This window comes from Piliocolobus tephrosceles, chromosome 15, assembly GCF_002776525.5.
Source record: "Piliocolobus tephrosceles isolate RC106 chromosome 15, ASM277652v3, whole genome shotgun sequence".
Taxonomy (NCBI): Eukaryota; Metazoa; Chordata; class Mammalia; order Primates; family Cercopithecidae; genus Piliocolobus; species Piliocolobus tephrosceles.
In genome coordinates this window covers 36,396,666-36,411,729 of record NC_045448.1, presented here as the reverse complement: position 1 = coordinate 36,411,729, position 15,064 = coordinate 36,396,666, and the positions used below count along the sequence as shown (strand labels likewise).

The 15,064-nt window shown below is 44.3% G+C and overlaps 1 protein-coding gene and 1 pseudogene across 4 annotated transcripts in view; both read right to left on the bottom strand.

Moving 5' to 3' along the window:
- CRIM1 (cysteine rich transmembrane BMP regulator 1) overlaps positions 1–3,350 on the bottom strand; it is a 197,775-nt gene extending 194,425 nt beyond the window's left edge. For 3 of the 4 annotated variants that reach the window (XM_023216358.2, XM_023216359.2, XM_023216357.2), the window contains exon 1: positions 2,467–2,881. In XM_023216358.2, the coding sequence (XP_023072126.1) occupies positions 2,467–2,797 (331 nt within the window). In that variant the 5' untranslated portion in view covers positions 2,798–2,881. Of the gene's footprint in view, positions 1–2,466 lie in introns of all 4 variants that reach the window. The other variant, XM_023216356.2, reaches the window with a different exon arrangement.
- A 7,112-nt stretch (positions 3,351–10,462) lies between these two features.
- On the bottom strand, positions 10,463–10,890 carry LOC111545349 (annotated as a pseudogene).
- Between the last annotated feature and the right edge of the window lie 4,174 nt (positions 10,891–15,064).

The window sequence follows — 15,064 nt, the reverse complement described above, 5'->3', positions numbered from 1 at the left end:
AAATGGAAACTGAGGGAAACACTGGCCATTCAGAAATTTCTTGTAAACTCACAGAAAAACAAGAGATAATCAATACCTTCTGGGTAACTGCTGACATCTAAAGACTCCTCTAATTCTTTCTCAAAAAATGGCGGTGGGGGGGGGAGGTTGGGGTATCACTTATCCCATGCTTTCCATAAATCTTGCCGTTAAGTGAAAACATTGAAATTTTAAACACACGACTGAAAATATCTGTCTAAATCCAACCATTATATCATGCCAGGTAACACTGTCCTTACTTTGCTTTCACAGATTTAGAATGCAAGTTGACTGCTGTTTTCAGTATTTTTGTTTTTTTTAATGAAGTGCCCTGGACACACAATACTGATAGTTGAAAACAGGCCTGCAAAATTAAAAGTGTTTCTAGAGAAACTAATTGAGATATAATCATGTCAACAAACCCTTCCAAGCATTTCAAAGCGAATACCAAGCACACAGGGTGTTACCAGAAAAAAGGAAGCTATGAGGGATCACATCATTTCAGAGGAATGAAAGGCTCACCAAACTGCCAAAATAACTCTATACTGTGACATGGGATATTGCTGCCAAAACACTCGATTACTGTAAATGTTCCCTGAGCATTTCCTTCACCAGAAACAGACTAAGAAGAAACAAAACAAGGGTTAGAATCTTTAGAACCTGCAAAAGTCCTTCTCGGAGCACAGCAGTTTCCACTGCATTTAACTGTGTTTCATGTTGCTTGTTCTTTTCAGATTTACGAGAGGCTGGATTAAGTTATACACTTCAAATGGCAGGGTTCAAAGATGCATCTTTTAGTCTAGGTCATTCAGAATTTCCAAAGTCAAATGATATCAGAAGTTAATCTCATGGCCATTTTTCCTGAGGTAAGGCATAAAAACAAGTTATAAAAGGGGACAATACCAGGTGAGAGGCTTTTTTGTACTTCAGGCAAATGAACTCTTCTAACCCAATGTCTTATGTGTGCAGCAAAGCAAGTCCCTCCCCTCTGAGAAGAGTTCCCTTCACTCATCACTGCCCACTAGCTTCCAAACCAGAAAGGCCTCCCCTATTTTCCTGAACTGCCCAAACCCTAAAACTAGACAGGTATAAATAAGTACCTATGTGTATGTCTGTGTGTATTGAGAGAGAATCACAGCACTGTAGCCTTTCAATAGATCCATTTGTATCCTTAAGGCTGTCACCTCCTTTTTCAGTATCCCAGCCTACTAAACACACACACAGATGCTTCAGAATAAACCGTTCCCTGGACTGTACTGACTGTGAGTAGTGAGGAAGGCACGCCGGGCAGAGGGCGCCGGTCCCTCCTCGCCGCCTCCCCAGAAACGAGGCTGCTGCGTGCGCTCTGCTCACTCGCCAGGATGCCCCCGGAACAGCATCGTCAGCCCAACGTCAGCCCGAGCAGGGATCCCACTTTTAACTGATGCTCACCGAACCCTGCCCCCGTTAGCCACATCAAAATAACTCACTGCCTCGCTCTAGACCCCAAACCACACCAGGCACCCTGAAGGCCGAAGCAAGCGGGCAGGTAAGATTAAGGCCAGCACGCACTAACATTGGCTTCCCAACGAGAAAGACTCCACTAATCTAATCTCTTTCTCCCTCCGTCAATCTCAACACCGCAGAGCACAATGCGTGCTGGAGAAGCCAGCAGAACAATCCCCGCTGTCAAACAAAAAGGAGGAACGGGCAACACGATAGGAAACACGCGGATATCTGCTATTAAAAAGCAGCCACTAATAGCAAGAACTTTTCACTCCCAGGTGCAACCCCCACCCCCTTTTCCTTTCAGGAGAGAAAGCCTTTGACCGTTTTCAATGGGCAAATAAATGAGTAACCACCGTGTGTAACTTCCCCTAGGCTGACATATTCCGAGGCTGAAACTGATTTATGTGCGGAGGAGGAGAAAGGGGGTGAAGAAAGAGCTCAAGGAAAAAATAATAAAAGAGTCACTCGGGGAGTGCGAGCTGGAGACACGTCTCCTCCGTCAACAGAAAAAGGACTTTCGCGGCCGGTGTGCAGCTCACGGTGCCACACTGCGCCAGTGCGGGGAGGGCGGTAGGGACGGGCTCCCCGAGGGGCTCGCGCGCGGCAGAATCCGCAGTGCCCCCCGCCCGCGGAGCCCCCACCTCGGGGTACAAGGCCGGGCTACCCAGTCCCAGCTGGAACGGCCACACGTGTGGGCGTCAGTGCGGGGACAGGAGCGATCCTCCACTCGCTCGCCCCCACCCACCATACCCAACCTCGCCCGCGGCTGGCTAAGCGTCGGGGTGAGCAGCGAGAGGGAAAGCAGGGCCGCGGGGGCACTCTCCCGGGGGCGGCGGCCGCCCCTCCTCCCGCGGAGCCCTCTTTCCTGCAGAAAGTCTCGGCCAAACTTTGTTCGGCGCAACCAGCGCCGAGGGGGCTGCGCGGGCCAGGTGGGAGGGGGCCCGCAGCGGGCGGCCGTACCTTCGCAGACGCCCGCTTCGTACTCGGTAAGGGAGTCGCCATTGAGCGGGGGGCGGATGACACAGCGCAGCCCCTGGTCGCAGGTTCCGTAAATCCCGAAGGTGCCGCCGCAGCTCTCGTTCCTCTGGCTGGCGCACGTGTAGCAGCAGCCGCAGACGCCCTGCACGATGCTCCCCGGGCAGTTCCTGGGCTCCTCGCACTTGGACTCGTCACAGGGCAGGCAGACTAGCGCCCGGGTGCCGGAGCGCGCCAGCAGCAGCAGCAGCCCCAGCAGCGAGACCAGGAGGTGCCCGCAGCCGGCCAACCCCCTGCCCCCCGCCACCAAGTACATCCTCCTGCGCCGCCGCCGCCGCCTCCTCGCAGCCGGGCCGGGAGCGGGGCGGGCGCCCTCCCCTCCGCGGGGCACACGCGCCGCCGCCGCCGCACCGGCAGCCCACGGTCCTCACCGCCCCTCTCGGGGCCCCCGGGGCGCGCCTCCCCTCGCGGGGCGAGGCCCCCGCCCCTTCTGCGGGCCGCGCCGACCCCGAGCCCACGAGCGTTGGCGCCGGCGGCAGCGGCGGCTTCCCCTCCTCCTCCTCCTCCTCCCGGGAGGGAGGGGGAAAAAAGAAAAGTTTCCTCCCGGCAGCTCCGGTTCAACCCAAACTTCTGGCGCGGCGGCGGCGGTGGCTGCTGCGCTCAGCTCCAGCCCGGGCTGGCGGCGCCTCCTCCCTCTCCTCCTCCGAGTCGGCCGGCCCCGCAGCGGCGCAGCCTCCGGGCCGGTCCCCGCCTCCCGAGCTGCCGAGTGGGCGCGGTGGCGCAGCACTAGATCCGCGGCGTCCGCTCCGCGCGCCCCGCTCGCCTCACTCCTGCGCCGCTCCTCCGGGCGCTTGTTTATGGCTGGAGCCTCCGCCGCTCGGGCTGCGCCCTCCCCCATCCTACCTCCTCCCCCAGATCTCGCTCCCCCCCCGCCCCAGCGCCGCGCGCCGCTCATTGGCTGCCCCCCCACCCCCTCCCCGGCCCGGCCGGCCCCCTCCGCCTCCCCCTCCCCCACTCGGGCGGCCGGGCCCTTCCTCCCTCACACGCCTCCTCCTCCTCTCGGTCTCCTCCTTCCCGAGCCCGGCGCACCGAACCGGCCCTGCCACCGAGCCGCGGCTCTGGCCCCGGCACCGCGGGCGCGCTGCGGAAGGGCTTGGGGCGTACCCAGCGCGCAGCGAGAGTCTCGGTGTCCCGGGCGCCCGCTGGCACCGTGGCCGCGGCGGCCGGCCTGGGAGCTAGGAGGGCGAGGCGCCTGCACCTTCGGGGCCAGATTGGAGTTCGAAGAGTGGCGGGGACCTCAGAAGCTCGGGGCCGGGGCGATGGCTGCAGCCTCTGGAGGGTATCCGCCGGATCGAACCCCGGGAAAGGGAAGCAAAGGCATGGAACCTCCGCACACTGGATGAGAATCCATCTTCCACTCGAGCTGGGAATAGACTTTGTAAAAGATATTATGTAATGGAGTCTCGGGAACCCTGAGACCTCTCCAGCGAAGCTGAAGTGAATTAATTAAGTACTTTAAACGGTCTTGGTAAATATTCTGCGGGAGCTGGGGAGGACTGTTGGGATGGCTGTAGTAGCTTGAGTTGAATTTTAACTGTCCTCATTCTGGGTTTTGTCGCTCTGCTGTCTGCGCCAAGGTGCTGTGTTACAGGAGGGAGTGACTGGAAAGTAACAAAGCTGAATCTTTCTCCCTGGAGTAAGGCCGAAGATTGGATTACTACACGCCTTGATATGACAATGTACCCGTAGATCTCATGCACCATTAATGCCATATGACATTGCCGTTTTCTTTCTCAGTTCATGGACAAAAGTGGTGGGTGTTCATTATCTTCATTGTCAATGCATTAATAAAGAAGATGTGTGGTACATAGTCTTTGTGATAAATCAGGTAAAGAAGCAACGGAAGTGATGCAAAATGCACCGTGTGGAGATGGTTTCTCTTCAGTGGTTGTCAGAAAAGGTTCTCGTCATGATGACTCTGTCACTGATGGGATGTGAAGTAGTAATCCGCTCCGTAGTGGCCTGCCATTCACAAGATGGGTACCAAAGTGAATAACAATTAATTGACAAAAAAAATGACTGCGGTCAATGGGGGAAAAAATCGATCCCGTGGCAGGTGTGAAGTGGGAATGGCTGGCCCACCCTCTAATCCAAGATGGTCTGGCTGCAGGAAGGTGGCAGCCAAGTGGATTCTGAAAATCGTGACTAATGAACCCAAAGTTAATAGTTGGCAGTGCAAGGAAAGAGGAAACAAAGCTACCTTTGAAATTTTATGTTTGTGGAAGAAATTTATACTTATGATAAATACTTTAGCTTAACCACTCTCTCTAATCGTGAATCCAAAAGCCAGAGTTACCAGTGGAATATTCCCCCATGATTGGCATCAGAAACTAAACATTTCTCCTATCATATTTCTTTGTCCAAGGAGAGGAAGAGGCTCATTAATTATCACTGATTATTATAGGGCCACGCGGAAGATGTTCAACAGTGGAAAAGGGGAGTGAGCACTGCATTTTCTAGAGGGGTTTACAGAGTTGTTGCAATGAAATGATTCCTGCAGTTGTGTGGGAGGTCAGATTAGATGATCTCCAAAGGCGCTCATACCCACAGGGTCCATAATAAGTGTTAAGTGGCAAAATCATTTAAAATATGCTAGGTTTTCTATTAGAAAAACCAAAGAGACTGGGCGTGGTGGCTCATGCCTATAATCCCAGCACTTTGGGAGGCCAAGGTGGGCAGATCACTTGAGGTCAGGAATTTGAGACCAGCCTGGCCAACATGGTGAAACATGGTGAAACCCTGTCTCTATCAAAAATACAAAAATTAGCTGGGCGTGGTAGTGCGTGCTTGTAATCCTAGCTACTCAGAAGGCTGAGGCAGGAGACTCGCTTGAACCCAGGAGGTGGAGGTTGCAGTGAGCCGAGATTGTGTCCTTGCACTCCAGCCTGGGCGACAGAGCAAGACTGTGTCTCAAAAGAAAAAAGAAAAGAAAAACAAACAAAAAAACTGAAGAAAAATAAAATACACATTGTTAAACATTGTTCTTTCTTATCACCGAACAAGGCAGCAGCACTTCACTGTGGGATCTGCCAACGAACTGTCATCATTGTTCTGTGTTAAAAGGTCCCTTCCACTCTTGCAGAGGAGGTTATCTGTATTTCTGTTCAAATGCAAGTATAAAGACATTAAAATGTAGCAGATAACATTGTAGGACCTGACAGGAAAAGCCAAGGTCAGGTGATGAGAAAAAGGCAGAAGTGAGAAAGCTACTGTAGTTAGGAAAGAAGGAGGTAATAAACATTGTCAAAGTTTAGCTTCTATTTATTTTTAAGGGGGTATATTAAGGATTAAGGAAAGCTACAGATGAGCACAGGCAAAGGATAATATGGAGATGTCTATTCATTGTTCCTGGGACTTCAGAGGTAGAACCACCTGGAAGGTAGATGGACAGATACAAAATGAGAAAGGTTGACTTCTTATAGGAATTCAAGTCAGGTTTAGAAAGGACTGGGGAGATTCTTTAAGACGAAGATGATTGTATCAGCTCAAAAAGAAAAAAAAAAAAATCAAGTTACATTACACATGCCCCTTGCCATAGAATTAATAGTCATAGAAGCAATAGAGAAAATAGGATTCCTTGAAACCAGTAACTGGTGGCATATGAGAAACGTGCAAGGTCCTGCCAGCTTTTCTGAAACCAGTGTGTGAATCAGGAGCTCAGTTATGAAACAGCTCTTTCTTCTCTGGGATCCAGGAGAGATGATAATAAGGTAGTGAGAAGCCGAGGCAATGACATTGAGGCTCAAATACAAAAGTATTTTCTTATCTTCTGAGACCAGACTAAGGTTAAAGAAAGAGTTCGGGCGAGCCCAACATGATGACAATCAGGTGTCATGGGTGAAAGTGGACTAGGAAGAATTACCCTGAAATTGAATGGATCCTGAAAGTCATGAACGAATGTTAAGAATTAGAGACACACATGAAATATGGTTTAACGCCTCCCTTTCTGGGAAGCCTTCTTAAGCTTCTTTATCTGTTCTACAGCATTTGTAAGTACCTCTGCTTGCAGCATTTATCGTGTTGCATTATAAATAGTTATTTAAATAACTCTGAACCCAATTAGCTTGTCAGCTTATTGGAGAGGGCAGGACTTATAAAAATGCATGCATGAATGAGTTCAAAAACGGAGAGTGAAGAATTACAGACAAAAAAATATTTGAATATTATTGTCTGCAGCCCTTCTCTCTTGGTTTTAGTAAATACTTCAAAATCAGTACTTGAAAGGGTTGGTAGGGGCAGGAGGGAGTCATCGAAGCTGGGGTGGGGAGGGGTCGGGGGGTCAGGGAACAGGTCTGAAAGGAACCAGGAATTAGGAATTTCTGATGGAGGTCTAGAAGAAGAGATCGTCTGCCCTCTATTGGCCACCCCGGGAATTAATAAATTGTTGAAAATAACTGAAAATCACAGTGCCCATTTTTTGGCCTAAGCAGAAAGTGGAAATGAGAGGGCAATAAACAGAATGTTAGTATGAGACACCGCCTTACCGATACAGTGTCTAGTCCAGCCTCCCACCTACAGTCACACTCTCTCGGATTTGCCTGCTGTTTGTATTTGCTCTTCCTGAAATGAAAAGAAAAATGTAGAAGTTGCCTTTGAGTTTGATTCACATACTGTTGGAATTGAGTTGCACAAGAGAAGAAACCTCATTGTGTTACGAAAATGTTGCATATGTATTAGAAAGTGCTACGAATAAACCAAGATGACAGGTCTGGCCCGTTTCACCCTCTTATGCCACCTCTCTGGTCTCCTCAGCTGGTATCACTTATATATGGGTTCTCACTTAATCTAGGCTTGGCCACTGCAGTAATACAGACAGACCCTAGTTTGGAGGCTCAACCGTCTGCGTCTTGGGCTCTGAATTTGAACTTGAACTCTATTACCACCCCATAATACTTTATTTTTGCTAAGTGGGTTCTTATTTACTCTGCCTGTGAATGATAGCTACTGCAGAACTACCAGAAGGGTTACAAGACATCTGCACAGAACACAGGTTCTCTTTGAGGTTTGGCCTAGGATCCTGACACACACACACACACACACACACACACACACACACACACACACACACAGTCTCTCTCTGTACAAGTTTAAGCAAGGTATTTATCCTTTCTGAATCTGTCTTCTCTGTAAAACAGAGACAAGAATACCAACCATACAGGGTATCGTGTGGATGAAATGATTGTTCGCCTTTTCTATTGTTATCTTTAGAGTCCTTCTAATTGAGTGTCTCCTCAAGTTTTATGCTTGAGCTGGAATCCCTGCTCTCTGATATCTCAGCATTCATTGCTGTGCAACATCTGTTGGATCAGATATTGCATTTTTTTTTTTACCTTCTTAGGATCTTCTGTTGGCCCTGTTTTGACAGTCTGTCTCATCTTGGGGTTTTAGCCTCTGTGATATTTTCTCAAACCCATTTCAGTTTCTGACTTATTTTAAAGAGCAGTAATTGGTAATGATAATAGTAATAGCTAACACTAATAAAGATCTTATTAATTGCTAGTCAACATGCTAGATGCTTCATATAGTTTATTTTACATAATCTATGGAAGAGCCCTGTAAGACCACTGGTTTCTATTATGCCTAGCGCCTTATGTTGTCTTCATTTTTTACAGGCGAGGAATCTGAAGTATAGGAGGTTGTGAGGTATAGGAGGTTGCCAAGGCCTCAGAGCTATGTGTACGGATATTAAGCTTAGAACCCAGTCCTATTCTGCCTTAAGGACCTGTGTATTTAACTACCTCAATTCAGTAAGTTGGGTAACGGTGAGCTGCTTTTCTTTTCAGTTTTGTTGTTTTGTGTGGGCCTCGTTTAAAATTGCTAACATCTATGACAATATCTTGTCTTCTTTGCTAATTTGCATATAAAAAGTTTAAATACTGATTAACGTTTTCTCAAAAGGGAAATAAGACCATTGTTTTCCTAACTACTGAATAACAAATCTTTATATAATGTTTGCCATGTGCATATTTTAAAATTACCTTAAAATATTACCACATTTAATTCTCCATATAACCTGATGAGGTAGGTAATGCATTTTACAGGTACATTTACACCTATTTAAAGGGAAAATTGGGCTGGGTGTGGTGGCTCATGCCTGTAATCTCAGCACTTTGGGAGGCCAAACTGGGTGGATCACTGGAGCCCAGGAGTTTGAGACCAGCCTAGGCAACATAAGGAGACCCCGTATCTACAAAATAATAATAATAATGAATTAGCCAGGCATGGTGGGGTGGGCCTGTATTCAGGAGGCTAAAGTGGGAGGATTGCATGAGCTCGTGAAGTTGAGGCTGAGGTGAGCCGAAATTATACCACTGCATTCCAGGCTGGGTGACAGAGAGAGACACTGTCTCTTACTTTTCCAATAAAGGAAAAATTGGAATTCAAACTCAGGCAGTATGGGGACAGAATCTACTCTATGCAATATTACTTCTAATATATATATATTTTTTACAAATACATGCTTACTGGGGGGGAAATGAGAAAAGACAGACAAGAAAAAAAGAAAAAAGAAAAACCTCACCTATAATGGTTTTGTCTCAGGTGAGATAAAACCGCTGATAACATTTGTGACACATCCTTGAAGGTTTATTTTCCCCATACAGTATAAAATATAAAATGGGATATGTATCTAGCTCATAATTGGCTTTAACTTTCACATATATGTGCATATTGATCTTTAGAATCAATAACTGCATCCTTTTTACCATTGATGATTATTCCACTGAATGTACATATTGCGTTATATTTAACTGATTCCATATTAACATAAATTTAGGGGTTTTGTGTGCTTTACATTTTCACTATTATAAACAAAGCTGCAATACATTTCCTTTTAGCCAAATCTTCCAACACTGGTCCATTTATTTTCCTTGGCAAATTCCTAAAGTGAAATTGTTTGGGGATCAAAAGTTATGCCCATTTTGACATGCATTGCCAGATTGCCTTCTAGAAACTTATTCACACAAATTTCCTCAAACACTTAATGAAAGTTCCCATCTCTCCAGTGTAGAGGCCCTTCAGATTAAAAACCATTTCTTGTTGCTTTAAAAGCACCTTACATTGTAAAGCTTTAAACATTTTTTAACATAAAACATTGCTTTCACATTTATTATTTCATTTGATCCTTCAACATTAGGAGAGTTTAGCTGTGGATCACCAAAGGTTTAAACCTTACAAATTGCCAAATCATGTAACCTGGCAAATTTAAAGAAAATGTTATGTACGCAATTAAAATTTTCTCCTAAGAAGGAGTGCTTTTTATAAAACTGAACTAATAAAAGGGAATAAATTATTGAGACCATCCAAAGGTTAAGAAAATTTGTCCTGTGCTTATAGACATTTTTTTTTCCGGAAAGTTGGAAAAAACAAGTGTAAGAAAATTGAGAAGAGAGGACCCAGTCATGCATTATAGTGAAGAGGAGGAATTTCCATCTGTTGCAGTGCTACCCACCTCTCTGTCTTTTCTTTCGACCCCACTGCCTGTTCTACTATGTGCTTTCAATAACCTGAAGAGTCACACATCCAAATTGTAGAAATTCTTCCCCAAATCTATGTGGCATCTGTGTTAAGAAATACAGCTCAATTTATTTCAACAATGACATCATTGACATACACATTTGTGTAATGTTTGTTTTGGAATTGCCTTGTGTAGTCTCTTGAGAAATAAGACACATCGTTTGTTCTATCTGACCCAACATATAATAAGCATATTATGAAGAACATGTAGTGAAGCAGATTATCTTCATTCACCGAACTGGCTCTAATTTACTTCTTATAATCTTTATCAAACTCACCCTCAAAGGAAGATTTACCACTGTTGAGAGTATTATAAAGAACCAAAGCATGTTCTAGAGAAAGTATCAAAAGAAGAGTTTTTATTTATTTATTTATTTATTTTTTTTTTTCAGTCTTTCATATGATTTTATTTTCTTCCTTCAACCATAATAATATGATATCCAAATTTTGTCTTAACCGGTGGGTCTGTAAACACAGGCCTATCCATCCCACTTACAGGCAAGGCAAATGTTGCTTCTTGAAATGGTCCCACCATGGACCCTCTAGTCATCCAACCCAAGTCGCCCCCTTGCCCGGCTTTATCTTCACTATACTGTGAGGCCACTTCATTGAATCTCATCCCAGACTTTAACTTTTCCATGGCTTCCATGATTTTGCCATGTTTTTCACATAGAATGTGTCTGACCTTTACTGCATTGCCACCACCTTTGGGACCCTGAGCCTTCTTGTCAGCACTGTCACTCCCAGACTGTGGAGTCTTTCCACTCCCCCTTTCCCCACTTTCCCAGAACCACTTTTTCCTTTGGGCGGCATCTTGGAAGCTGGTTGTTGAACTCTGAACTAAGAAGAGTTTTTAAATAAAAGTAGGCCTTGATGGTATCCATGGAACAAGCAGACAGCTTTTCCAAGTAACTGCTGGCAAATGGACATCACACATTTGAATGTAAATTCTGGTATTATGATGTTCTTCAGAGTACTGATATTTTTTGCTGATATCCTATATATCATGCAACTACTTCGTCATTCAAATGAGAATTCATTACCTATTTTCAGGTGGGAAATGGTGGTGCTCACTAGTATCTCTGTTCCTTCTCTTCATTTCTGACACACACTAGACGACACTTACCAGCTTTCTTGCAGTGAACTGGAGTCATGAAACGTGGATGGAAGTGATAGGGATCTTTTTCAGGGCTGGCCTCAGAACCCTCTCCACAGTCCTGCATATTGTCTTATTCCCTTCCTGCTGGCTGGTGGCAGGGCTTTGCATAGAGAACTCTGAAGCACTGGAAAAGTCTGGAACCACTAGATGGATGGATCCTGGGTCCTTGAATGACTTCATGAAGCAGACCTCTCACATACATACAGATACTTCATTCAATTTCAGTGGTCTCTGATTTAAGTGACAAATGAATATTTAATGTGATAAGTAACTGAGATTTCAGGCTTGTTATAGCAATTAGCCTCCCCTCACACAATTTTGGCTTAAATAGAAATAACATTGGCCAGGCGCGGTGGTTCATGCCTGTAATCCCAACACTTTGGGAGGTCCGGGTGGGCGGATCACTTGAGGTCAGGAGTTCAAGACCAGCCCTGGCCAACATGGTGAAACCCCGTCTCTACTAAAAGTACAAAAATTAGCCAGGCATGGTGGTGCACACCTGTAATCCCAGCTACTCGGGAGGCTGAGGTAGGAGAATCTCTTGAACCCGGGAAGTGGAGGTTGCAGTGAGGAGTGGAGATCGTGCCATTGTACTCCAGTGACAGAGCAAGACTCTGTCACACACAAAAAAGAAATAACATTAAACATTTGTTCATGTTCTCAGAAAAAAATGCAATTTGACATGTACTTATAACTCACCTGCATTTGTTTGTTAACTATGTAATGAATGTGCAAAGATTAGGTTACCAATCCTGGCATTTAAATTATTTTCAGTATCATAATATTCCAAGTAGGTCTTAGCATTTTATTACTACTGATTAATATAAATTAAATAATACAAAACCTTTCACTTTACTCAAATGGGAGAACGGCCATCTCTATTATGCTACCCAGTGGGTTTTAGTTCCTGAACTTTCACACTCTCAGATCATCTCTGCTCATCACACTATTGTAGGTAACCAAGATCCTATAAACTCAAAAGAGAATGAGACTCTTCAAACCCCATTTTCTCCATTTCACAAGTCCTTCAGATCCACAGGGTTACTATGAACTATAAAATTAGTACCACTTCCTATTTATCGTTTAAAGAATATTTTGAAATTTTGATATCAGGTTCTAAGCTTACCCATATCCTTTTCATTATTATCCATATTCCATATTCCATATCATGTCCATATTCCTTTTCATTATTTTTGATAGTTTAATATGTCTTGATCATCTTATTGGCTATATTTGTTATACTTCACCAACTTTTTCAACCTCAAACGAAAGTTCATGCAACAAATCCAGTTCATTGCCTAAAAGCTAGTTGCCAATGAGCTATGACTGGATAAATGACTACTGGTTTGAGATTAGCCAGAAAAAATGGAACATTGAGGTCATAAGGCATGAAACCATGCAGAAAAAAATTATAAGACATAGATTCCAAGAGTGTTTCCATCATCAACTGATTATTGCCAAAGACCATGTCATGTTTCCCATTTAGATTTTGTCAGGAAGAAAAGCTAACCAGCAATGCCAATCACAGGTGTTTGAAGAAGAGGATTTTTCAATTTTTCCTTGACAAGCAATTGATTAAATTAGGAATGTCCTCAATGATGATGAGGCATTGTGCTACAAGGTGCTCTAATAGAACAGACTCTTGGAAATCAAGTTGACCCGGAGTCAAATTCTGACTGTGTTTGTCACTGTCTCTGTGAGTTTGAGTAGGTTGTTTGAATTTCCTTTCTCTCACCAGTCACTTAGGAAATTAGTATCTACAGGATTCTGAGCATATAATAGATGCTCAATGATTCTCCTAGCATTTCTTATAATTTGCTTTTTAAAAATTGTAATAGAGTTAGCTATTCACTGAATGTTTGCCACCTTCAAAAACTTTGTGAGATGGGCCCTAGTCTGGTTCTAAAATATAGGGCTCCTTTTAGTCTGTGTGAGACTCAAAGCCAAGGATTTCACTTCATAATCATTATGCTCCCTTGGCAGTCTGCAGTTATCCTGTCATGTCACTTATCTGTCTTCCCACTTAGGGTGCATGATTTCTTATTGGGCAGAATAGGAACTCTGAAGCCAGGAAACGGAATCCTACCTTCCTAATCACTAGACTGATTGCAAAAATAAATGTCACTTCCCTTGCACTCAAAGGACCTACTATCGAGTGTGGGCAATTGGTAAATCAACATTTTCAACATAGTGCAGTAGACGTTTACCAAATCAGGTCTACGTGAGGAAACTGGGGAAAGTTTCACAAAATTCCCTTTTACAAAAGAAAAGATAGTTGGATTGGATCTTGAAGGAAAAATAGATATTTACCAGGTTTATAGGGTAAGGGAGGAAGAGGAAGAGATTCCAAGCCGAAAAACAAAACCAAAAATAAACAAAACAAAAACAGTGAAGTGCCTAAAATAGAGTTTGGAACATAGTAGATATTCAATAAATGTTGAAAGAAGGAAGAGAACGTAGACTTTTGCAATGGAAGGAAAAATTAACTTTGAGGCAACTGGTTGCTCAGTGGTAAATGTTAGGAGAAAGGATGGTAATGTTGGGCTGGATGATAAAGACCCAAAATCTGCAGCTGAGTTTAGACTTCATCCTGTGGGGTTTCAGAGACAAGTGGAATTTTGAGAGACAAGTGACCTCATCAGATTCCCATTTGTAAAGATACCATATTGCACTGATTTTAAGACATACTTTAAAAATATTTTAACAGTTCTAAAAGTAAGATGCACCCTACATTTAATGGCATATTATAGTTTGACAGTGTGAATTTTCGTTCTTGGTAGTGTATAAAGTAACATTTTTGCTTACAAATGATGGCATTTTTAATAGAAGATTGAAATTATGGCAGTAGAGTAACAGAAGAACAATGAGTGGAAACAAGGAAACCCATTGGGAGATTTATCAAATAGCATAGCTGCGTAGCTGTGGGATAATGAGCAGTGGTGTAAAACCAAATATGCATTGATAGATTTAAAAACTCCAAAACAGATTAGGAGTTTCTGAATTTGATGGATTAAATCTACCTTTTGGTTTTCCATTTTGTTATTTACTTTGCTTTGCTGCACAGCTAGAACCTGAAGAAAGCTCCTAACTTTTCACTAAAACCATGATTCTCAGGTGAATAACTTAAGTATGAATAGTATTATTTAATATCTGTTAGGCCCTGAAATTTTTCAAGGAAAGTACAAGCCCTGTGTACTAAGAAGGACTACTTTTAGTACTGTATCCAAGGGTGTCTGCTCTTTTCTCTGAGATTTCTTGTAAGAAATACAAAAAGTTTAAAAGCATTGGAAAAGGCTTTAGATATCCCCAGATCCAACTGCTTCATTTTGTAGATGAGGAAAATGAAATCATGGGGTGTTGATGACTTTACATTTGCTGACTGTTAGCAGCGGGAATAGTTTGGAATAGTTTGGAACCCTCCTTCACCATCCTATGTATCAGCAGGTTACCTGTTTATCTACCTCTGGATTAGCTCAGACTCCAGTTCTAGTCTTGAGCAGACAGTACAAAAGTATCTTCTACCCCAATTGCCACTATTTAAAGTTAAAAAATTTGTTACCAGTTCTCCTCTCTTTTTACTCTCTCATTATTACTTTTGCCTGGACACTGGGTTGTGTGCATTCTAACCTCTGCTGATTAGTTGATGGTGTCTGGGATAGGGCTCTGTGGCCTGGGCGTTTGCTGCCTACCTCACCTTTCCCTTCTTCTCTCCCCTCCCCTCCCCTCTCCTCCCCTCCCTCCCCTCTGCTCCCCTCTCTTTTCCTTTCCTTTTATCCTTCCTTTCATTCTTCCTTTCCTTCCTTTCCTTCCTTCCTTCCTTCCTTCCTTCCTTCCTTCCTTCCTTCCTTC